Source organism: Somniosus microcephalus, chromosome 20 (assembly GCF_052327205.1).
Source record: "Somniosus microcephalus isolate GS21.2 chromosome 20, FLI_Smic_1.0, whole genome shotgun sequence".
Lineage (NCBI taxonomy): Eukaryota > Metazoa > Chordata > Chondrichthyes > Squaliformes > Somniosidae > Somniosus > Somniosus microcephalus.
The window spans coordinates 195202-220688 of NC_141006.1; the positions used below are offsets into that span (position 1 = coordinate 195202).

General features: G+C 50.8%; 1 protein-coding gene across 2 annotated transcripts in view; it reads left to right on the top strand.

Moving 5' to 3' along the window:
• The window catches only part of LOC147103016 (nuclear GTPase SLIP-GC-like), a 425066-nt gene that overhangs the window by 13884 nt on the left and 385695 nt on the right, over positions 1 to 25487 (top strand). For both annotated transcript variants that reach the window (XM_085962284.1, XM_085962285.1), the window contains exon 2: positions 9613 to 9675. In XM_085962284.1, coding sequence (XP_085818410.1) covers positions 9613 to 9675 — 63 coding nt within the window. The remainder of the gene's footprint in view (positions 1 to 9612; positions 9676 to 25487) is intronic.

Sequence of the window (25487 nt, forward strand, 5' to 3'; positions counted from 1 at the left end):
TTTAGCGTTCCTTGAACCACTGCTCTCGCCACATCCTGAGATCCACGCTCAATGCCATGTGCTGCCACATGCACGCTCTCAACCTCTCTCTTCAGCAGCACCGACTCACTCTATCTCAAAGCTGTCCTGGTCCGCAGTTCCATTTCATCCTACGCCCCATCCGGCGCTTAAACAAAAAACTTATTTTTTTCCTTTCAGGTGTCAACAACCCTTGGACACCAATGCCCCTCCGGAACCTTCTTCCCCTTCACTTTCCTCTGATCCCACCCCTTCTTCCAATCTCACCCACTGCTGTGTTTTCACTATCCCCTCTGACCTTCCCCTCTCTGACCCCGAACGATCAGTCCTCAGCAAAGGCCTGAGCTTCACCCCCTTACGCCCCCACCTCAATGAATTTCGAGCTTGGCACCAATTCTGGGAGTTTATTGGCATATATAACAATGCTGGGAGTTTATTGGCATATATAACAATGCTGGGAGTTTATTGGCATATATAACAATGCTGGGAGTTTATTGGCATATATAACAATGCTGGGAGTTTATTGGCATATATTACAATGCTGGGAGTTTATTGGCATATATAGCAATGCTGGGAGTTTATTGGCATATATAACAATGCTGGGAGTTTATTGGCATATATTACAATGCTGGGAGTTTATTGGCATATATTACAATGCTGGGAGTTTATTGGCATATATTACAATGCTGGGAGTTTATTGGCATATATTACAATGCTGGGAGTTTATTGGCATATATTACAATGCTGGGAGTTTATTGGCATATATTACAATGCTGGGAGTTTATTGGCATATATTACAATGCTGGGAGTTTATTGGCATATATTACAATGCTGGGAGTTTATTGGCATATATTACAATGCTGGGAGTTTATTGGCATATATTACAATGCTGGGAGTTTATTGGCATATATTACAATGCTGGGAGTTTATTGGCATATATTACAATGCTGAATGTTTATTTGCTGCTGCTTACATGAGGCCAAGATGAAAGTCACCACCACACTCAGTTTCCCTGGCACTGGTTAATTTCAGGCAGCCACAGGGGATCAGTGTATTATCACCCACGCGGCTGGTGGCCTTGTTTTTGTTGTGTCTGTGTATAATAAGACACAGACTGCAGGAGAAACGGTACAACAGGGCCTAGAAATTCAGTTTGGGGCGCCCAGCTCGCCTGGGCGCCGGAATTACCGCTGCGCGCGGAGCCACTTGCACCAGCGGGAAATTCAGTTTCAGCGCCCCAAGTGGAAGCCGGCCGCTAAACAAAGGTTTCGGCGCCCCGCTTGGGGCGCTGAAACTGAATATCGGCGTGTAAAGTGCCGCAGCGCCACCCGCTGCGGCACGGCAGCCTGCGGTACTGCAGGCCTTCCTCTCATTCTTGAGGGGGAGGTGCCTGCAACAGTGCGATCCCCGCTCGCGAGTGCCGGCAAATGAGCCCGGCACCAAGGAGAAGTGCCGGGCTCTCTGGAAACAGCCGGCAATGCCGCGGGGGGGGGTGGGTGTAGGAGGCCGGGGACGGAGGTGCGGGCAGGCGGCCGCCGAAAAAGCGGCCGGCCGCACCTCCACCTTAAATCGCCCCACTACCGGCACAGGTAGGCCCCGTGTACCGGTCGCTGTTTGCAGCCGGCGCGGGGGAGGTGGAAGCAACCAAATATGGCCAGCGGGGCGCTGCGCACACCGATGACGTCATCGGTGGCGGCGCAGCGCTAATGGCTAACGCCACCATTAGCGCCCCGCTAAATATCGCGGTAGGTTTGCACAGTGGCGCAAAAGCCCTCTTTGGGCGCAAACTGGTGGCGCAGGCCACTGAATTTCTAGGCCCAGGTGTTTACTGAATGAGGGTTACTCTAGAACTAACTGTACAGATCACTACTCAGGGTTTATATACAGGTGTGGTCACTGCCGGTACTGCAGTATACAGGAGCTGTAAAAAGTAGTTCTCTCCCTTAAAGGTACATACATTACAATTCCTCCCCTTTTAGATTAACAGTACCATAACACTCATTTAACAATTAAATATCAAACTAATTACAATTAACACTTTTAACATGCAACATTAGCTGAAAATAGTCTATTTATAAATTCAGTCTTTGGGGAGGCTTCCTGATTCTTTCTGGATAACGCCTTTCCCAAGTGTCTCGCTCTTGGTGCGGAGGCGATTCTAGCAACCTGTCCTCAGTTGATTCATCAGCTTCCAATGCTATTGTTTCTGAGGTAGATGCGGCCTGTACGTCGGGTTCCTCACCAGGTATGTATGGCCGAGACATGGGGTTGACTTGTTCCTGTGACTCTAGGATCTGGTCAGCATGGCGTCTCACAATGTTCTCCCCAACATCCACTGTGTACATTAGTGGCCCCTGCCGTGTGCATATCGTTCCTGGTTGCCATTTCTCTGTTCGGTAGTCGCGGGCCAAGACTGGTTGCCCTACATTGAAGCTCCTTGTCGGCTTCTCATTGATGTGCTGGAATTGCTTACTCTCAACATCTCTTCGTACATTTGGTCTGAGCAAATCCAGACAAGATCTCAACCTTCGGTTAAAGAACATCATGGCCGGGGCCTGGTTGGTGACTGCATGTGTCGCATTTCTGTAGGCTAACAGGAAATTGTCCACCTTATGCTGCAGTGGAATGTCGTCATCGCACATGGCCTTTACTGCTTTTTTAAAGGTTTGTACGAACCTCTCAGCCAATCCATTTGTGGCTGGATGATACGGGGCGGATGTGTAATGCCTTACCCCATTCCTTTTCATAAATCTTCGAAACTCTTCGGACACAAACTGTGGTCCGTTATCAGAGCAAATCTGCTCTGGCAAGCCGTTCCTGGCAAAAATGGTCCGTAGGACTGCAATAGTTTTCTCCGTGGTGGTGGAGGACATTTTGATCACCTCAGGCCATTTCGAGTACGCATCCACGGCTATTAAAAACATTGGCCTAGAAATTCAGTTGCTTGCGCCAGCCGGTAGCGCCTTAGGAGGAGGAGATGTTGGGCGCTAGGCGGCTAGCGGCCGGGCGCAGCGCGATCTGCGCCTCTCCCCAACTTCACTAGAGATTTAGCGTCGGCGCAAAGTCTTTGCGTGCGCTCAGCTGCGCGCGCAGATCCTGACGTCATTTCATCGTGCAACGCCCTTTGTGCGCCCCAAACCGGAACTTCACTGGCGCCGCCCTTCTTTGCGCCTGGCGCCCCCAGCGACTGGTAGAGGGGAACGGTTGCCAGTCGCTGCGGGGTGCGGGGGGTGCTATTTAAAGGGGATTCCTCCTGCATTATAAGTGACAGCCATTTTGTGCCAATCCTTCTGTGTGAGAGACAAAGGCAGAGAGCTTTCTGCTTTGACTCAGCGCTCGCACAGGTACTTCTGGCTTCAGGCCAGAGCTTTGCACTTGGATTTCACTTTCAGTGCCATAGCCTTGAGTCGCCACATATACTGTAATGGGGGCTACAATGGGTGGAAACGTTGGCTTTCTGCATTGCATTCAAAGGGACCAGAGACGCCGTGAGAGAGTGCCAGTCATGGCCAGACAGAGAAGGGCCAACAGGTGTCGGCACAGGAGGCCTTACCCACCCAGGGTATACCGCCAGCAGTTCTCATATCTGAACATGTCTGAGGAGCAGTGTGTTCGGAGGCTGCGATTCAGAAGGGAGGTGGTCACTGAGATCTGCCACCTGCTTCGCAGAGATCTGCAGCCACAGCTGAGGAGCAGGACGTCTCTGTCGGTGGCAGTGAAGGTGACGGTGGCTCTCAACTTCTATGCCACCGGCTCCTTCCAATCCGCTACTGGGGACATTGCCAACATCTCCCAGTTCGCGGTACATTGCTGCATCCGACAGGTGAACAATGCCCTTTTCAGAAGGAGACGTCAGTACATCTCCTTCCCCATGACCCTGGACAAGCAGCAAGAGCGTACAATGGGATTTGGAAGAATAGCGGGCTTCCCCATGGTCCAGGGCGTAGAACTGATGAACCAGCATTGGTCAGGCCTTGCTTCAGGGCTGCAGTGCGCAGGGCATGGCAGCCAGACAAGTCCACCCTCCCCCTTTAAGAGCTGACCGGCGCCAGAGTGTCTGCCGTCAATCAGCAACTCGCCGCACCTGCGCTGCGCCTGCCCTCGGGGGTATCACCCCAAACCGCCGGCTTAGCGCCTAATGATAGTCGTGCATCGCCTGTTTTAGCGCAGCAGCAACCTCTTGGGGCGATGCGACTGAATATCGGCGAAGGTGGCGCGAACTTGCGCCGGGCGCAAACTTTAGCGGCCGCCCGACTGTAGCGCCCCGAACGTGGCTATACTGAATTTCTAGGCCATTGAGTCCATGAATGGACCAGCAAAATCAATATGCACCCGTTGCCATGGAGATGAGGGCCACTCCCATGGGTGTAGAGGGGCATGTGGTGGTGCATTTTGGACCTTCTGGCATCCTGAGCAGCTCTTTGTCAGGTCCTCGATTTGCTGATCGATCCCCGGCCACCACACATAAGCCCTAGCAAGGCTTTTCATTTTCACCCCTCCCAGATGACCTTCGTGAAGCTCATTGAGCACTCTCCCTTAACTTGGGTGGAATTACCATTCGGGATCCACACATCAAGGTCCCCTGGCATACTGACAGCTGTTCTCTTCTGGATGAGAATGCTGGCAACAGTGAGTCGCCATGCGCTGGCCATCCCTTCACCGTCAAATCATATACCCGAGACAGTGTCGGGTCATTTCGGGTCTCCTTCTCTATATCAGCGTTAGTTACTGGCAAGCATTCAATTATAGTCGAATGAAATATTTCGACAGGATCCACTGCTGGTGCTTCCTCCGCAGTAGGCAGTGGCAGGCGTGATAGCCCATCAGCGTTTCCATGCTGTTTCGTGCCCTTATATTCGATTTCATATTGGTGCGCCCCTAGAAAAAGGGACCATCTTTGTAGCCATTGCGCAGTCATCACCGGAACGCCCTTCTTTGGATTAAAGATGGAGACAAGTGGTTGGTGGTCAGTCAGCAAGGTGAACTTCTGCCCGTGCAGATAGTGATTGAACTTTTTCACTCCCCACACTAGGCTGAGGGCCTCCCTGTCAATCTGGGCGTAGTTGCACTCGGCTGAGGTTAGTGACCGAGACGCAAAGGCTACTGGCCTCTCCGAGCCGTCCGGGAATTTGTGCGACAGCACCGCTCCAATGCCATAGGGTGATGCATCACACGCCAACCGAATTGGTCGTGCTGGGTTGAAATGAGCCAACACCTCTTTTGATGTGATCAATGCTTTGCTCTTCTGGAAAGCTTGTTTACATTCGTCACTCCACTTCCATGGTACCCCCGTTTGCAGTAGGGTGTTCAGTGGGTGTAGTACTGTAGACAAATTCGGCAAGAACTTATGGTAGTAGTTCACCAGCCCGAGGAACGACCTCAGTTGTGACACATTTTCCGGTGCTGGAGCCTTGACTACTGCCTCAATCTTTTCAGGGGACTTATGTAACCCCTCTTTATCAATAACGTGGCCACAATGTGAGATCTGCTTCTGGAAAAACTCGCATTTGTGGCGATTAGCTCGGAGCCCATATTCCTTCAATCTAGTGAGCACCTGCTCCAGGTTGGCAAGGTGATCACTGTCATTTTCGCCCGTGACCAGGATGTCGTCCAAATAACACTGGGTCCCTGGAATCCCTTGCAGGACTTGTTCCATTGCCCTTTGCCAAATAGCCGGAGCTGATGCTACCCCGAACACCAGCCGGTTGTATTGGTAGAGACCTTTATGAGTGTTGATCGTGAGGTACTGTTTCGAGGCTTCTTCTACCTCCATTTGCAGGTACGCCTGGGCCAGATCAATCTTAGTGAAGCGTTTCCCTCCAGATAGCGAGGCGAAAATATCTTCAATCCGCGGAAGCGGATATTGTACAGTGTGAAGGACTGGGTTCACTGTCACCTTAAAGTCCCCACAGATGCGAACCTTCTTTGGTTCCCCAGGCGTATTACTCAACGACCTCTTCATTACAGGAACGATGGGTGTAGCCCACTCACTCCAGTCCACTTTGGACAGTACTCCTGAACGTTCCAAACCTTCCAGCTCTGCTTCGACGGCTGGGCGGATCGCATAAGGTACTGGTCTGGCCCTTGAACACCGGCTGCGCTCTGCTCTCTCTCGTCTCTCTCCCCGTTGATGCCGCTCGGTCCTGAACACCGGCTGTACCCTGCGCGCTCTGCCCTCTCTCTCTCCCCTGTCGATGCTGCTCGGCCTTTTTCTGTGCCGCTCGTTCGGCTCTAGCCGCCTCTGTCCGGGAAGGGTCTGCGCAGTACCTGTTGCCAGCTCATTTCGCTGGACCACCGTGACTGGAAAGCCAAGCCTGGCTCTCGACAGCCTCCCCTGTGATGCTCAAATTTCTGCTGGATGACTGGGCGGTTGCCCGTGGTCGACGCCCGTGCTTCTGGACTCAACCTCCTTCCACTGTTCTCCAGGAGCGAATCCCTGGGAGGTGATGCAGAGTTGCAGGTTGGTTCGAATCTGCTCGTCGCCAATGTTGTGTCTGTGTATAATAAGACACAGACTGCAGGAGAAACGATACAACAGGTGTTTACTGAATGAGGGTTACTCTAGAACTAACGGTACAGATCCCTACTCAGGGTTTATATACAGGAGTGGTCACTGCCGGTACTACAGTATACAGGAGCTGTAAAAAGTAGTTCTCTCCCTTAAAGGTACATACATTACAGTTTTCATCAGGTAACAGATGGCATTCAGGAAGCATTGCAAGCTCCTGTATTAAACCCTCAGCTTTGAGTAGAAATTTCTGAGTTGAAGATGGCGGCACATGTTGTAAGATCCCGAGTTAGTGTCCCTCTTAACCACAGTGCAGAGTGAAGGGTGACTTGTGCAGTTAGTAATTCCAGAGGGTGAACAGCGGGTCGGTGTCCATGGGAGAAAAGGGACAGGGGCTGGGCTGTTCCCTTGCCTGCCCTGGTCAGTTTATTGAACTTCTGCCGCACACCTTGCAGTCCTGGGGGTGAGGGGTGAAACTGAGTGCCAGTCCTGGGGGTGAGAGGGGGCACTGAGTGCCAGTCCTGGGGGTAAGAGGGGCACTGAGTACATCCTGGGGGTGAGAGGGGGCACTGAGTGCCAGTCCTGGGGGTGAGAGGAGGCACTGAGTGCCAGTCCTGGGGGTGAGAGCGACACTGAGTGCCAGTCCTGGGGGTGAGAGCGACACTGAGTGCCAGTCCTGGGGGTGACAGGGACACTGAGTGCCAGCCCTGGGGGTGAGAGGGGCACTGAGTGCCAGTCCTGGGGGTGAGAGGGGCACTGAGTGCCAGCCCTGGGGGTGAGAGGGGCACTGAGTGCCAGCCCTGGGGGTGAGAGGGACACTGAGTGCCAGCCCTGGGGGTGAGAGGGGCACTGAGTGCCAGTCCTGGGGTGAGAGGGACACTGAGTGCCAGCCCTGGGGGTGAGAGGGGCACTGAGTGCCAGTCCTGGGGTGAGAGGGACACTGAGTGCCAGTCCTGGGGGGTGAGAGAGGGCACTGAGTGCCAGTCCTGGGAGTGAGAGGGGCACTGAGTGCCAGTCCTGGGGGTGAGAGGGGGCACTGAGTGCCAGTCCTGGGAGTGAGAGGGGCACTGAGTGCCAGTCCTGGGGGTGAGAGGGGGCACTGAGTGCCAGTCCTGGGGGTGAGAGGGACACTGAGTGCCAGTCCTGGGGGGTGAGAGGGGGCACTGAGTGCCAGTCCTGGGGGTGAGAGGGGGCACTGAGTGCCAGTCCTGGGAGTGAGAGGGACACTGAGTGCCAGTCCTGGGGGTGAGAGGGGCACTGAGTGCCAGTCCTGGGGGTGAGAGGGGCACTGAGTGCCAGTCCTAGGGGTGAGAGGGGGCACTGAGTGCCAGTCCTGGGGGTGAGAGGGGACACTGAGTGCCAGTCCTGGGGGTGAGAGGGGGCACTGAGTGCCAGTCCTGGGGGTGAGAGGTGACACTGAATGCCAGTCCTGGGGGTGAGAGGGGCACTGAGTGCCAGTCCTGGGGGTGAGAGGGCCACTGAGTGCCAGTCCTGGGGGTGAGAGGGGGCACTGAGTGCCAGTCCTGGGGGTGAGGGGTGACACTGAGTGCCAGTCCTAGGGGTGAGAGGTGACACTGAATGCCAGTCCTGGGTGTGAGAAGGGCACTAAGTGCCAGTCCTGGGGGTGAGAGGCAGTCCTGGGGTGAGCGGAGGCACTGAGTGGCAAAGAGACTCTTCACCTCTCACCAGATCATCCACAGGACCTTCTCTCAGGATCACAGCACAAGTCCCAGGCTCTCCTCAGATGCACTGGGGCAGATCTGGGACTGTGAGCTTGGTGCCTTTGTCTTCTCTTGAATATTGGAACTACACTTGTACTCCTCTGGTTCTCAGCTACCCCATCAATATTTATGGTGCTGTGGAAATGTCAATGAATCAATCATTCCTGGAGGGCTCTAGGATCCCTTCTGCCCTAGGGGATCCTTCCAATTTTTGTGCTGTACGTGCTCCTTAAAGGTTCCACGAAGGCTGCTCCAAAAACAGCACGCAAACTGTTTGAAATGATTTCCGTGAATACGCCTCCTGGCCTCACAAAAATAGTCCCACCCGCTGCCGGCCCCTCCGCAGCCCCCTTCCACTAAGTCAGCAAGTTGCCTGTCGGTGGTCAGTCAGCGCTGGCAACTTTCCGATTTTATTTTAATGAGGCTCGTCCACAAAAATGAATGGAGCCTCTTTTTTTTCTTCGTTCCTAGAATGTGGGCATCACTGGCAAGGCCAGCATTTATTGCCCATCCCCAGTTGCCCTCGAGAAGGTGGTGGTGAGCCGCCTTCTTGAACCACTGCAGTCCGTGTGGTGAAGGTACTCCCACAGTGCTGTTAGGTAGGGAGTTCCAGGATTTGACCCAGTGATGATGAAGGAACAGCGATATAATGCCAAGTCAGGATGGTGTGTAACTTGGAGGTGATGGTGTTCCCATGCGCCTGCTGCCCTTGTCCTTCTAGGTGGTAGAGGTCGTGGGTTTGGTAGGTGCTGCTGGCGAAGCTTTGCCGAGTTGCTGCCCTTGTAGATGGAACACACTGCAGCCACAGTACGCCGGTGGTGGAGGGAGTGAATGTTTAACATGGTGCATGGGGTGCCAATCAAGTGGGCTGCTTTGTCCTAGACGATGTCTAGCTTCTTGAATGTTGTTGGAGCTGCACTCATCCAGGCAAGTGGAGAGTATTCCATCACACTCCTTACTTGTGTCTTGTAGATGGTGGAAAGGCTTTGGGGAGTCTGGAGGTGAGACACTCGCCGCAGAATACCCAGCCTCTGACCTGCTCTTGTTGCCACAGTATTTATGTGGCTGGTCCAGTTAAATTTCTGGTCAATGGTGACCCCAGGATGTTGATGGTGGGGGATCAGCAATGGTAATGCCGGTGAATGTCAAGGGGCAGTGGTTATACTCTCACTTGGTGGAGATAGTCATTACATGGCACTTGTGTGGCACAAATGTTACTTACCACTTATCAGCCCAAGCCTGAATGTTGTCCAGGTCTTGCTGCATGCGGGCATGGACTGCTTCATTATCTGAGGAGTTGCGAATGGATTTTAATTAAAGAAATAGACTTCTCTCCATTTCTGAATTCAAAGTGTTTTCTTTCAGCTCCGATTTCCAGAGTGGAGCCCAATGATCCTGCGGCAAACAGTAGCAATGGTACACCTAAAGGTAGGTCTCAAACACTTTTATCAACGTTTTTGTTTTATTTTTGTATGAACAATATGCAAACATGGTAATTAAATGAGCTGGTGTAGAGACAGGACAGGAAAGTATGCAGTCATGCGCGCTTATTAAAAGGGAGAAGCAGAACTGGTAACAGCACACTGACTCACTGGCACATTAGGGGAAGTGATAAGCCAGTGTCGCAGAATGCTGGAGCTGTCCTCTGCCCCTGTCCCATGCACTCACAGTGGTGCCAAGCTGTAATCTACATATTCCATCCACATATTTCATAAAATATTCACTGAACATTAGTAAAGGATTGCACAGTTGAAGTACACACTTATCACTCTAATACAGAACAACTCTTTACTGCTCTCTGTCTAGTCAGATGATAGCATGACTCTGGGCCGTAACCGTAAAGCCCTATGTTAAAGAACTGGACACTGTCATTTCACATGTTCCCTCATGTGTTCTTCTCCTGTCTTTCAAAAGGCAGATGGGATTAACACTTTCGTGAGATGAGACCAATGAAAATCAAGAAGCTCGTTAATTTTACAGATTGCACGTGACTGCACAGAGTAGTAAATCCTGAATATTGCCACAGCATATAAAACAATAATGCACTCCACACTATCCCTGTTAGTGGACTAAAACACACTCTTTGAATCAGTACCTTTTCTCTGTTAGCCCTATCCTTCTCGAAGAGACATTTGTCTTTCTCTGGTGCTCCCTGTCTGCACAGGAAACCAGCAGCCTGACCTCTAAACCTCCCACTGTTTGAGGGTGGGCCAGTAGTGTTACCAATTAAACTGGCTACTGTCCCCACCCCACCCCATTTAGGGGCCCCTTAGAAACTATCTCCTGCTATTCCCAAATGAATGGGACCATCTCAACATAAAGGCCTAGAAATTCCTGCATCTGGATGGAGTGGCCCGATGTGCACCTAATATTGGGCCTTGAGTCTCAGTTTCATTGAGCCGACTAGCTACGGTCACCAGGCAGCTCGCTGGGACTGAGGCCGCGAAGGTCGCGCTGCTGCATTGCCAGCAGCACCCCTCGGGTAAGTCCTAAAAGGGGGCTGGAAAGGGGGGGTTGTTCAGGAGAGGGGGTTGACTGAGTTGGGATGAGATTGGGAGAGGGGGGCGATTGGGGAGGGGGGCGATGGGAGAGGGGGGCGATTGGGGAGGGGGGCGATTGGGAGAGGGGGGCGATTGGGGAGGGGGGCGATTGGGAGAGGGAGGCGATTGGGGAGGGGGCGATTGGGAGAGGGAGGCGATTGGGAGAGGGGGGCGATTGGGGAGGGGGGCGATTGGGGAGGGGGGCGATTGGGAGAGGGAGGCGATTGGGGAGGGGGGCGATTGGGGAGGGGGGCGATTGGAACATAGGAGCAGGAGGGGCCATTCAACTCCTCAAGCCTATTCTGCCATTCAATTAGATCATGTCTAATCTGAATCTCAACTCCATCTACCTGCCTTGGTTTCGTAACCCTTCTCCAACAAAAATCTATCAATCTCAGTTTTTAAGTTTTCAATTGATCCCCAGCCTCAGCAGCTTTTTGGGGAAAGAGTTCCTGATTTCCACGACCCTTTGTGTGAAGAAGTGCTTCCTGACTTCACCCCTGAATGGCTTGGCTCTAATTTACAGGTCATGCCCCTTGTTCTGGACTCCCCCCACCTGACAAAATAATTTCTCTCATGCTATCCTATCAATTTGTTCAATCATCTTAAACACTTCTTGATTGAATTTTTTGACAAGGTACCGAGGAGGGTCAATGAGGGTAGTGCATTTGATGTAGTCTACATGGATATTAGCAAGGCCTTTGACAAGATCCCATATGGCAGACTATTCAGAAAAATAAAAGCCCATGGGATCCAAGGGAAAGTGGCAAGTTGGATCCAAAATTGGCTCAGTGGGAGGAAGCAAAGGGTAATGGTGGACTGGTGTTTTTGTGATTGGAAGGCTGTTTCCAGTGGGGTTCCACGGGGCTCAGTAGTAAATCCCCTGTTTTTTGTGGTATATATCAATGATTTAGACTTCAATGTAGGGGGCATGATTAAGAAGTTTGCAGATGATACAAACATTGGTCATGTGGTTGATAGTGAGGAAGAAAGCTGTAGACTGCAGGAAGATATCAATGGACTGGGCAGGTGGGCAGAAAAGTGTCAAATGGAATTCAATCCGGAGAAGTGTGAGGTAATGCATTTGGGGAGACGTAACAAGGCAAGGGAAAACACAGTAAATGGTAGAAATGTAGAGGAACAGAGGGACCTTGGAGTGCATGTCCACAGATCCCTGAAGGTAGCAGGACAGGTAGATAAGGTGGTTAAGAAGGCATACGGGATACTTCCATTTATTAGCCCTGGCATAGAATACAAGAGCAGAAAGGTTATACTGGAACTGTATAAAACACTAGCTAGAATGTACTGGAACTGTATAAAACACTAGCTAGAATATACTGGAACTGTATAAAACACTAGCTAGAATATACTGGAACTGTATAAAACACTAGCTAGAATGTACTGGAACTGTATAAAACACTAGCTAGAATATACTGGAACTGTATAAAACACTAGCTAGAATATACTGGAACTGTATAAAACACTAGCTAGAATATACTGGAACTGTATAAAACACGAGCTAGAATATACTGGAACTGTATAGAACACTAGCTAGAATATACTGGAACTGTATAAAACACTAGCTAGAATATACTGGAACTGTATAAAACACTAGCTAGAATATACTGGAACTGTATAAAACACCAGCTAGAATGTACTGGAACTGTATAAAACACGAACTAGAATATACTGGAACTGTATAAAACACTAGCTAGAATATACTGGAACTGTATAAAACACTAGCTAGAATATACTGGAACTGTATAAAACACTAGCTAGAATGTACTGGAACTGTGTAAAACACTAGCTAGAATATACTGGAACTGTATAAAACACGAGCTAGAATATACTGGAACTGTATAAAACACTAGCTAGAATATACTGGAACTGTATAAAACACGAACTAGAATATACTGGAACTGTATAAAACACTAGCTAGAATATACTGGAACTGTATAAAACACTAGCTAGAATGTACTGGAACTGTGTAAAACACTAGCTAGAATATACTGGAACTGTATAAAACACGAGCTAGAATATACTGGAACTGTATAAAACACTAGCTAGAATATACTGGAACTGTATAAAACACTAGCTAGAATATACTGGAACTGTATAAAACACTAGCTAGAATATACTGGAACTGTATAAAACACTAGCTAGAATATACTGGAACTGTATAAAACACTAGCTAGAATATACTGGAACTGTAAAAAACACTAGCTAGAATGTACTGGAACTGTAAAAAACACTAGCTAGAATATACTGGAACTGTATAAAACACTAGCTAGAATATACTGGAACTGTATAAAACACTAGCTAGAATATACTGGAACTGTGTAAAACACCAGCTAGAATATACTGGAACTGTATAAAACACTAGCTAGAATATACTGGAACTGTATAAAACACTAGCTAGAATGTACTGGAACTGTATAAAACACTAGCTAGAATATACTGGAACTGTATAAAACACTAGCTAGAGTGTACTGGAACTGTATAAAACACTAGCTAGAATATACTGGAACTGTATATAACACTAGCTAGAATATACTGGAACTGTATATAACACTAGCTAGAATATACTGGAACTGTATAAAACACTAGCTAGAATATACTGGAACTGTATATAACACTAGCTAGAATATACTGGAACTGTATAAAACACTAGCTAGAATATACTGGAACTGTATAAAACACTAGCTAGAATGTACTGGAACTGTATATAACACTAGCTAGAATATACTGGAACTGTATAAAACACTAGCTAGAATATACTGGAACTGTATAAAACACTAGCTAGAGTGTACTGGAACTGTATAAAACACTAGCTAGAATATACTGGAACTGTATAAAACACTAGCTAGAATGTACTGGAACTGTATATAACACTAGCTAGAATATACTGGAACTGTATAAAACACGAGCTAGAATATACTGGAACTGTATAGAACACTAGCTAGAATATACTGGAACTGTATAAAACACTAGCTAGAATGTACTGGAACTGTATAAAACACTAGCTAGAATGTACTGGAACTGTATAAAACACTAGCTAGAATATACTGGAACTGTATAAAACACTAGCTAGAATATACTGGAACTGTATAAAACACTAGCTAGAATGTACTGGAACTGTATAAAACACTAGCTAGAATATACTGGAACTGTATAAAACACTAGCTAGAATGTACTGGAACTGTATAAAACACTAGCTAGAATATACTGGAACTGTATAAAACACTAGCTAGAATATACTGGAACTGTATAAAACACTAGCTAGAATGTACTGGAACTGTATAAAACACTAGCTAGAATGTACTGGAACTGTATAAAACACTAGCTAGAGCACTGCGTACAGTTCTGGTCACCACATTACAGGAAAGATGTGATTGCACTAGAGAGGGTGTCGAGGCGATTTATAACGATGTTGCCAGGACTGGGGAATTTTAGCTCGGAGGAAAGATTGGATAGGCTGGGGTTGTTTCCTTTGGAACAGAGGAGGCTGAGGGGAGACTTAATTGAGGTGTATAAAAATATGAGGGGCCTAGATAGAGTGGATGGGCAGCACCGAATTCTCTTAGCAGGGGGCATAGATTTAAAGTAACTGGTAGACGAATTAGAGGGGAGCTGAAGAAATGTTTTTTCACTCAGACGGTGGTGGGGGTCTGGAACTCACTGCCTGAAAGGGTGGTAGAGGCAGAAACCCTCATCACATTTAAATAGCACTTGAAGTGTCGTAACCTGCAAGGCTACGGACCAAGAGCTGGGAAGTGGGATTCGGTTGGACAGCTCTTTTTCGACTGGCGCAAACACGATGGGCTGAATGGCCTCCTTCTGTGCCGTAAATTTCTATGATTCAATGATTCTACCTCAATTCGATCACCCTTTTAATCTTTACATAAGGGAATACAAGCCCAGTCTATGAAACCTGTCCTCATAAGTTAACCCTTTTAGCCCCGGTATAATTCTGATAAATCTGCGCTGCCCACCCTCCAAGGCCAGTATATCCTTCCTGAGGTGCGGGGCCCAGACTGAACACAGTGTCCAGATGGGGTCTGAACAGAGCTTTATATAACAGTAACATAACTTCACCCCATTGTATTCCAGCCCTCTTCAGATAAAGGCTAACATTCTATTTGCCTTTTTGATTATATATTGTACTGGTCCACTAGCTGTTAATGATTTGTATACTTGGACCCCTAAATCGCTCTGCTCCTCCACAGTTCCTCACGTCTTATTTAGGAAATACTCTGATCTATCTTTCTTAGGTCCAGAGTGAATGACCTCACACTTCCCCACATTGAACTCCATCTGCCACAGCTTTGCCCACTCGCTCAATCTGTCAGTGTCCCGTTGTAACTTTCTGCTCTAACTTGGTGATGTCAGCAAACTTGGAAATACAGTTTTCTATTCCTTCATCCAAGTCACTGATAAATATAGTGAAAAGCTGAGGCCCCAGTACAGATCCCTGGGGAACACCACTAGTCATGTCCTGCCAATTTGAGTACAGACCCATTATCGCTACTCTCTGTCTCCTACCTTCTAACCAATTCCCTATCCAAGTCAATAAGTTGCTTCCAATTCCATGCACTCTCATTTCTGTTAATCATCCCTTATGTGGATCCTTATTGATTGCGTTCTGGAAGTCCATATGAATAACACCCATCGATACTCCCTATCTACCACATTCGTTACCTCCTCAAAAAATTCAACTTCGTTTGATAGACAATCGGACAGGGGGGGATTCGATCGGGAGGGGAGTCGATTGGAAGGGGGTGCAACCGGGAAGGGTGGCAACCGGGAAGCGTGGTGATCAGGAAGGGGGGTGATTGGGAGAGGGGGGCAGTTGGGAAAAAGCATCCAAGACACTCCCATATCTACCACGTTAGCTACCTACTCCAGAAATTCAACTAGGTTTGTTAGACATCTTACCTTTTACAATCGAGATGGAGGGCATATGGGATGGAGGGCGATTGTGACAGAGGGCTATGGGAAGCAGGGTGATTGGGAGGGTGTGATGGAGAAGAGGAGCGACCGGGATTGGGGTGACCGGAAAAGGGGGCGATTCGGAGAGGAAATAATTTGGAAGGACAACGATCGGGAGGGTATCGATGGTCGGGAGGGAGGGTGGTGGCAGCAATCAGAAAGATTGTTGAGGTTGTCATCGGAGTGGGGGATGGGGGGGAGGTGGAGCATTGGTCAGCAGCGGTCAGTGGTTTTAACGTGGGGTCAGGAACAGCACTCCTGCACCTCCTGACTTCACATTGAGGCAAGTTTATTTTAAACACTTACCTTGTTGATGACAGCCTGCAGCCTGTTAGGCCACATGTAGACTTGGTTTTCCTCGGCGCAGCCGGCACAGGCTTCTTCAGGGCTAACCTAACCTGCAGGGGAGGCTCAAACTGCCGTTAGGCCCTTTGCATATAAGGGGCTAACATGTGTTTCAGGCATGGGCAATGGACGCTGATATTATCGCCCTCACCAATATGGCGGGTGGCTCACTTCCTTCTCATAATGAGTGTGCATTTTAGTGCCTGAGTAATGGGTGTGGCACTCAACGTAGAAAGGTCCCCTGGTCCAGATGGGATACATCCTAGGTTGCTGAGGGAAGTAAGAGTGGAAATTGTGGAGGCTCTGGCCACAATCTTCCAATCCTCCTTGGATATGGCAGTGAAACCAGAGGACTGGAGGGTTACAAATGTTATACCCCTTTTCAAAAAAGGGGAGGGATAAACCCAGCAACTACAGGCCAGTCAGCCTAACGTCAATGGTGGGGAAACTTTTAGAGTCAATAATCTGAGACAAAATTAATTGGCATTTGATAAAATATATGGGTTAATAAATGAAAGCCAGCATGACTTGTTAAATGCAAATTGTGTTTCACTAACTTGATTGAGTTCTTTGCTGAATAATGGAGAGGGTGGATGAGGGTCGTGCAGTTGATGTTGTGTATCTGGACTTTCAAAAGGCATTTGATAAAGTACCACAGAATAGACTTGTTCGCAAAATTGAAGCCCGTGGGATTAAAGGGACAGTGGCAGCGTGGATACGAAATTGGCTAAGGGACAGAAAGCAGAGTAGTGATGAATGGTCGTTTTTCAGACTGCAGCGAAGTGGACAGTGGAGTCCCCCAGGGCTCGGTATTAAGACCACTGCTGTTTTTGATGTATATCAATGACCTAGACTTGGGGATACAGGGCATATTTCAAAGTCTGCAGATGACACAAAACTCGGAAATGTAGTAAACAGTGAAGAGGATAGTAGCAGACTTCAGGAGGACATAGACAGACTGGTGAAATGAGCAGACACGTGGCAGATGAAATTTAACCCAGAGAAGTGTGAAGTGATACATTTTAGTAGAAAGAATGAGGAGAGACAATATAATCTAAATGGTACAATGTTAAAGTGGGTGCAGGAACAGAGAGACCTGGGGGTGTGTGTACACAAGTCTTTGAAGGTGGCAGGACAAGTTGAGAAGGCTGTTTAAAAAGGAATATGAGATCCTTGGGTTTATAAATAGAGGCATAGGGCTCGATTTTCACTGAGCCGTGGAGTCGGGCTTGGAGGCGTGTGGGGGGTTAAAATCGCAAAAACTGGCGGGCGGGACCCCCCCCCCCCCCCCACCCGCCTGGTTCACGACTCCGAGCAATTTTAACTCAGGCATGTCTGTTGGTCCCAACTCCGTCCCGCATCCAACAGGCGGGACTGGTCTTTAAGGCCCTTAATAACCACTAAATGGCCTCTATAATCCTATTTTAACAGGCCCTTGCAAATTTAACCCTTTCCCCACGTAAAACACACATGGTGGGAAACACGAATTTGAAACCTGGCGGGAGCACTATTGGATTGTTGACTATCAACTGCAGGTCAACCATTAAAGAGGAGATTTGATCAGCCATCATTTGCAGGTGGCAGGACTTCGTGGTCTCAGGTCTGGGGCAACTTTTACCAGGCTTAACCACACCTGTGGAAGGTTGGAGCCTCACACCCATCTCCAGTGTGACCTCCTGGGAAACCCCTCTCGCCACCTTCACTCAGCGCTTCCTCAATGGAGGCATATACCAGAAGCATGGGAGCCATCTATTTCCTTCCCATCTGGCCGCTGGAGGAGCTCGAGAACCAGCAGCGGCGCCAGCAGAACCAGGAACAACAACAGCACCAGCAGCAGCAGGAGCGCCAGGTTGCTGCTCACCCACCTGAGGCTGCACAGGCCAGAAGGGGCCAGCGCCTGGAAGCCCGTCGGCGCAGGAGATACCCCCCAAACAGGGTCTATAGACACAGGGTCAGCTATCTCAACATGTCTGAGCAGCTGTGCCAAAGGCGGCTCCGACTTTCGCGAGAGGTAGTGACTGACATCTGCGCACTGCTACAGCAAGCCCTGCAGCCCAGAGGACCAGGTAGACACGCATTACCAGTGGCCGTCAAAGTCACCACCACAATCAACTTTTTTGCCTCAGGCTCATTCCAGGGATCAGCAGCAGACATCAGCGGCATCTCCCAGATGACCACACACACTTGCATCACGCAGGTAACCGATGCCCTCTTTGCCTTCGCGCACAATCACATCCATTTCTCCAAGGATCGAGCAAGTGTCATGGCGCGAGCAGTTGGATTAGCTAACCTGGCAGGCTTTCCAAGGGTGCAGGGCATTGTTGAGTGCACCCCATCGCAATCCAGGTATTTTTGTCAACCGCAAGGGCTTCCACTCCCTCAATGTTCAGCTGGTGTGTGACCACAAGAAGGACATTTTTCATGTTTGTGCCATGTACCCTGGCAGTTGCCATGACTCCTTCATACTGCGCCAGTCTACTGTGCCTCCGCTATTCAGTCCGCCAGACCAACTTAACGGATGGCTACTTGGAGACAAGGGCTATCCCCTGAGGACGTGGCTAATGACGCCATTGAGGAGGCCAGCCAACGAAGCTAAGGAACGCTACAACTCCAGCCACATTTCCACCAGATCCAATATCAAGCTAACCATTGGTTTGCTGAAGATGCGCTTTAGATGCCTGGTTAGATCAGGTGGAGCCCTACAGTACTCAGCAGCCAGGGTCTCCAGAATCGTCGTGGTTTGCTGTGCACTTCACAACATGGCTTGCAGATTTCTGAGGACCAAGTGGCTCCTCACATATCATCCTCAGATGAGGAGGAGGAGGGCGAAAATGAATATCCTGCAGAGGCCCATCAACCAGCGGCAGCATTACACGAGAACATTGCTGCCTGGGATGCAAGGAACGCACTCATCCTGGCCAGATTTGTTTAGCCTAGTCAAACAAACACTTTTTGCCTCGCTGCTTCTTACCAGAGCATTGATAATGGCCAAGAACCAGAGGATTCCTAGCACTCTGACCACCATACTGACAGTTGGAAGTATGCCTAAGCCCTCAATGTGGAAGTCCCGCTCGCGAAATGACCGACGATACAACTGCAACATTTGCCATCAGAAATTTTACGTACATTAACGAAGTGATGGCATTTTTGCTGCAGCTCCCTCACACTGCACAGTCAAGAAGCTTGGCAGTCTGCAGAAGAAGCAAGGCTTGCTGTGGACCTTAAATGCAGCAGCAATGATGATGTCATCAGATGTAAGAAATCACACAACACCAGGTTATAGTCCAACAGCTTTATTTGAAATCACAAGCTTTCGGAGCGCTGCTCCTTCATCAGGTGAAGTGGAGAGATGCATAAAAACACAGCTTATATAGTCAGAGAATAATGTCAGATGTTTACAGGTAATCTTTCTAACTGCCATTTATCACACCTCGGCAGAGAGATAATCACAGCAATCAAAGGTGTAAATGGTGTCCAAACAGGTCAGTCAGGAAAACATTACATCAAAGAACACTGAGGTGGGGTCACAAGGGGTCAAATGTTGCAGATGCTGGGGTCTGTATGAAAAACAAAAAAACAGACAAAAACCATTTTTTTTGCTGGAAATCACAGCAGGTCCGGCCGCATCTGTGTGGAGAGAACAAGCCAACGACGACTCGAGTCTGGATGACCCTACGTCAGGTGGGGTTACATGTAGCGTGACATGAACCCAAGATCCCGGTTGAGGCCGTCCTCATGGGTGCGGAACTTGGCTATCAGTTTCTGCTCGACGATGTTGCGTTGTCGTGTGTCTCGAAGGCCGCCTTGGAGAATGCTTACCCAAAGATCGGAGGCTGAATGTCCTTGACAGCTGAAGTGTTCCCCGACTGGGAGGGAACACTCCTGCCTGGCAGTTGTTGCAGTGTCTGCATGGTCTCGCCGATGTACCATGCTCCGGGGCATCCTTTCCTGCAACGTATGAGGTAGACAACGTTGGCCGAGTCACATGAGCATGTACCGTGTACCTGGTGGGTGGTGTCCTCATGTGTGTTGATGGTATCTGTGTTGATGATCTGGCATGTCTTGCAGAGGTTGCTGTGGCAGGGTTGTGTGGTGTCGTGGTCGCTGTTCTCCTGAAAGCTGGGTAATTTGCTGCGAACGATGGTCTGTTTGAGGTTAGGCGGCTGTTTGAAGGTGGATAGTGGAGGCGTGGGGATGGCCTTAGCGAGGTGTTCGTCGTCATCGATGACATGTTGAAGTGCTGCGAAGAACATGGCGTAGTTTCACCGCTCCGGGGAAGTACTGGACGACGAAGGGTACTCTGTTGGTTGTGACCCGTGTTTGTCTTCTGAGGAGGTCTATGCGATTTTTCGCTGTGGCCTGTCGGAACTGTTGATCAACGAGTCGAGCGTCATATCCCGTTCTTACGAATGCGTCTTTCAGCGTCTGTAGATGTCCATCACGTTCCTCCTCGTCTGAGCAGATCCTGTGTATTCGCAGGGCTTGTCCATAGGGGATGGCTTCTTTGACGTGGTTAGGGTGGAAGCTGGAGAAGTGGAGCATCGTGAGGTTGTCCGTGGGCTTGCGGTAGAGTGACGTGCTGAGGTGTCCGAGTTGTAATGATCTGGAACACACTGCCTGAGAGGGTGGTGCAAGCAGCGAGTTGTTGTGATCTGGAACACACTGCCTGAGAGGGTGGTGGGAGCAGCGAGTTGTAATGATCTGGAACACACTGCCTGAGAGGGTGGTGCAAGCAGCGAGTTGTAATGATCTGGAACACACTGCCTGAGAGGGTGGTGCAAGCAGCGAGTTGTTGTGATCTGGAATACACTGCCTGAGAGGGTGGTGCAAGCAGCGAGTTGTTGTGATCTGGAACACACTGCCTGAGAGGGTGGGAGCAGCGAGTTGTTGTGATCCGGAACACACTGCCTGAGAGGGTGGGAGCAGCGAGTTGTTGTGATCTGGAACACGCTGCCTGAGAGGGTGGTGGGAGCAGCGAGTTGTGATGATCTGGAACACACTGCCTGAGAGGGTGGGAGCAGCGAGTTGTTGTGATCTGGAACACACTGCCTGAGAGGGTGGTGGGAGCAGCGAGTTGTTGTGATCTGGAACACACTGCCTGAGAGGGTGGTGGGAGCAGCGAGTTGTTGTGATCTGGAACACACTGCCTGAGAGGGTGGTGGGAGCAGCGAGTTGTTGTGATCTGGAACACACTGCCTGGGAGGGTGGTGGGAGCAGCAAGTTGTTGTGATCTGGAACACACTGCCTGAGAGGGTGGTGGGAGCAGCGAGTTGTTGTGATCTGGAACACACTGCCTGAGAGGGTGGTGGGAGCAGCGAGTTGTTGTGATCTGGAGGGTGGGAGCAGCGAGTTGTTGTGATCTGGAGGGTGGGAGCAGCGAGTTGTTGTGATCTGGAGGGTGGGAGCAGCGAGTTGTTGTGATCTGGAGGGTGGGAGCAGCGAGTTGTTGTGATCTGGAGGGTGGGAGCAGCGAGTTGTTGTAATCTGGAGGGTGGGAGCAGCGAGTTGTGATCTGGAGGGTGGGAGCAGCGAGTTGTTGTGATGATCTGGAGGGTGGGAGCAGCGAGTTGTTGTGATCTGGAGGGTGGGAGCAGCGAGTTGTTGTGATCTGGAGGGTGGGAGCAGTGAGTTGTTGTGATCTGGAGGGTGGGAGCAGCGAGTTGTGATGATCTGGAGGGTGGGAGCAGCGAGTTGTTGTGATCTGGAGGGTGGGAGCAGCGAGTTGTGATGATCTGGAGGGTGGGAGCAGCGAGTTGTTGTGATGATCTGGAGGGTGGGAGCAGCGAGTTGTTGTGATGATCTGGAGGGTGGGAGCAGCGAGTTGTTGTGATCTGGAGGGTGGGAGCAGCGAGTTGTTGTTGTGATCTGGAGGGTGGGAGCAGCGAGTTGTTGTTGTGATCTGGAGGGTGGGAGCAGCGAGTTGTTGTGATGATCTGGAAGGTGGGAGCAGCGAGTTGTTGTGATCTGGAGGGTGGGAGCAGCGAGTTGTTGTGATCTGGAGGGTGGGAGCAGCGAGTTGTTGTGATGATCTGGAGGGTGGGAGCAGCGAGTTGTTGTGATCTGGAGGGTGGGAGCAGCGAGTTGTTGTGATGATCTGGAGGGTGGGAGCAGCGAGTTGTTGTGATCTGGAGGTTGGGAGCAGCGAGTTGTTGTGATCTGGAGGGTGGGAGCAGCGAGTTGTTGTGATCTGGAGGGTGGGAGCAGCGAGTTGTTGTGATCTGGAGGGTGGGAGCAGCGAGTTGTTGTGATCTGGAGGGTGGGAGCAGCGAGTTGTTGTGATGATCTGGAGGGTGGGAGCAGTGAGTTGTGATGATCTGGAGGGTGGGAGCAGCGAGATGTTGTGATCTGGAGGGTGGGAGCAGCGAGTTGTTGTGATGATCTGGAGGGTGGGAGCAGCGAGTTGTTGTTGTGATCTGGAGGGTGGGAGCAGCGAGTTGTGATGATCTGGAGGGTGGGAGCAGCGAGTTGTTGTGATGATCTGGAGGGTGGGAGCAGCGAGTTGTTGTGATCTGGAGGGTGGGAGCAGCGAGTTGTGATGATCTGGAGGGTGGGAGCAGAGAGTTGTGATGATGATCTGGAGGGTGGGAGCAGCGAGTTGTGATGATCTGGAGGGTGGGAGCAGCGAGTTGTGATGATCTGGAGGGTGGGAGCAGCGAGTTGTGATGATCTGGAGGGTGGGAGCAGCGAGTTGTTGTGATCTGGAGGGTGGGAGCAGCGAGTTTTTGTGATCTGGAAGGTGGGAGCAGCGAGTTGTTGTGATGATCTGGAGGGTGGGAGCAGCGAGTTGTTGTGATCTGGAGGGTGGGAGCAGCGAGTTGTTGTGATCTGGAGGGTGGGAGCAGCGAGTTGTTGTGATCTGGAGGGGGGGAGCAGCGAGTTGTTGTGATGATCTGGAGGGTGGGAGCAGCGAGTTGTTGTGATGATCTGGAGGGTGGGAGCAGCGAGTTGTGATCTGGAGGGTGGGAGCAGCGAGTTGTGATGATCTGGAGGGTGGGAGCAGCGAGTTGTGATGATCTGGAGGGTGGGAGCAGCGAGTTGTTGTGATCTGGAGGGTGGGAGCAGCGAGTTGTTGTGATCTGGAGGGTGGGAGCAGCGAGTTGTTGTGATCTGGAGGGTGGGAGCAGCGAGTTGTGATCTGGAGGGTGGGAGCAGCGAGTTGTTGTGATGATCTGGAGGGTGGGAGCAGCGAGTTGTTGTGATGATCTGGAGGGTGGGAGCAGCGAGTTGTTGTGATCTGGAGGGTGGGAGCAGCGAGTTGTTGTGATCTGGAGGGTGGGAGCAGCGAGTTGTTGTGATCTGGAGGGTGGGAGCAGCGAGTTGTTGTGATCTGGAGGGTGGGAGCAGCGAGTTGTTGTGATCTGGAGGGTGGGAGCAGCGAGTTGTTGTGATCTGGAGGGTGGGAGCAGCGAGTTGTTGTGATCTGGAGGGTGGGAGCAGCGAGTTGTTGTGATCTGGAGGGTGGGAGCAGCGAGTTGTGATGATCTGGAGGGTGGGAGCAGCGAGTTGTTGTGATCTGGAGGGTGGGAGCAGCGAGTTGTTGTGATCTGGAGGGTGGGAGCAGTGAGTTGTTGTGATGATCTGGAGGGTGGGAGCAGCGAGTTGTTGTGATCTGGAGGGTGGGAGCAGCGAGTTGTTGTGATGATCTGGAGGGTGGGAGCAGCGAGTTGTTGTGATGATCTGGAGGGTGGGAGCAGCGAGTTGTGATGATCTGGAGGGTGGGAGCAGTGAGTTGTGATGATCTGGAGGGTGGGAGCAGCGAGTTGTTGTGATCTGGAGGGTGGGAGCAGCGAGTTGTTGTGATGATCTGGAGGGTGGGAGCAGCGAGTTGTTGTGATGATCTGGAGGGTGGGAGCAGCGAGTTGTTGTGATCTGGAGGGTGGGAGCAGCGAGTTGTTGTGATGATCTGGAGGGTGGGAGCAGCGAGTTGTTGTGATGATCTGGAGGGTGGGAGCAGCGAGTTGTTGTGATCTGGAGGGTGGGAGCAGCGAGTTGTTGTGATGATCTGGAGGGTGGGAGCAGTGAGTTGTTGTGATCTGGAGGGTGGGAGCAGCGAGTTGTTGTGATCTGGAGGGTGGGAGCCGCGAGTTGTTGTGACGATCTGGAGGGTGGGAGCAGCGAGTTGTTGTGATGATCTGGAGGGTGGGAGCAGCGAGTTGTGATGATCTGGAGGGTGGGAGCAGTGAGTTGTGATGATCTGGAGGGTGGGAGCAGTGAGTTGTTGTGATGATCTGGAGGGTGGGAGCAGCGAGTTGTTGTGATCTGGAGGGTGGGAGCAGCGAGTTGTTGTGATGATCTGGAGGGTGGGAGCAGCGAGTTGTTGTGATGATCTGGAGGGTGGGAGCAGTGAGTTGTGATGATGATCTGGAGGGTGGGAGCAGCGAGTTGTTGTGATCTGGAGGGTGGGAGCAGCGAGTTGTTGTGATGATCTGGAGGGTGGGAGCAGTGAGTTGTGATCTGGAGGGTGGGAGCAGCGAGTTGTTGTGATGATCTGGAGGGTGGGAGCAGCGAGTTGTGATGATCTGGAGGGTGGGAGCAGCGAGTTGTTGTGATCTGGAGGGTGGGAGCAGCGAGTTGTTGTGATCTGGAGGGTGGGAGCAGCGAGTTGTTGTGATCTGGAGGGTGGGAGCAGCGAGTTGTGATGATCTGGAGGGTGGGAGCAGCGAGTTGTTGTGATCTGGAGGGTGGGAGCAGTGAGTTGTGATCTGGAGGGTGGGAGCAGCGAGTTGTTGTGATCTGGAGGGTGGGAGCAGCGAGTTGTTGTTGTGATCTGGAGGGTGGGAGCAGCGAGTTGTTGTGATGATCTGGAGGGTGGGAGCAGCGAGTTGTTGTGATGATCTGGAGGGTGGGAGCAGCGAGTTGTTGTGATGATCTGGAGGGTGGGAGCAGCGAGTTGTTGTGATGATCTGGAGGGTGGGAGCAGCGAGTTGTTGTGATCTGGAGGGTGGGAGCAGCGAGTTGTGATGATCTGGAGGGTGGGAGCAGCGAGTTGTTGTGATCTGGAGGGTGGGAGCAGCGAGTTGTTGTGATCTGGAGGGTGGGAGCAGCGAGTTGTTGTGATCTGGAGGGTGGGAGCAGCGAGTTGTTGTGATCTGGAGGGTGGGAGCAGCGAGTTGTTGTGATCTGGAGGGTGGGAGCAGCGAGTTGTTGTGATCTGGAGGGTGGGAGCAGCGAGTTGTTGTGATCTGGAGGGTGGGAGCATCGAGTTGTTGTGATCTGGAGGGTGGGAGCAGCGAGTTGTGATCTGGAGGGGGGGAGCAGCGAGTTGTTGTGATGATCTGGAGGGTGGGAGCAGCGAGTTGTTGTGATCTGGAGGGTGGGAGCAGCGAGTTGTTGTGATCTGGAGGGTGGGAGCATCGAGTTGTTGTG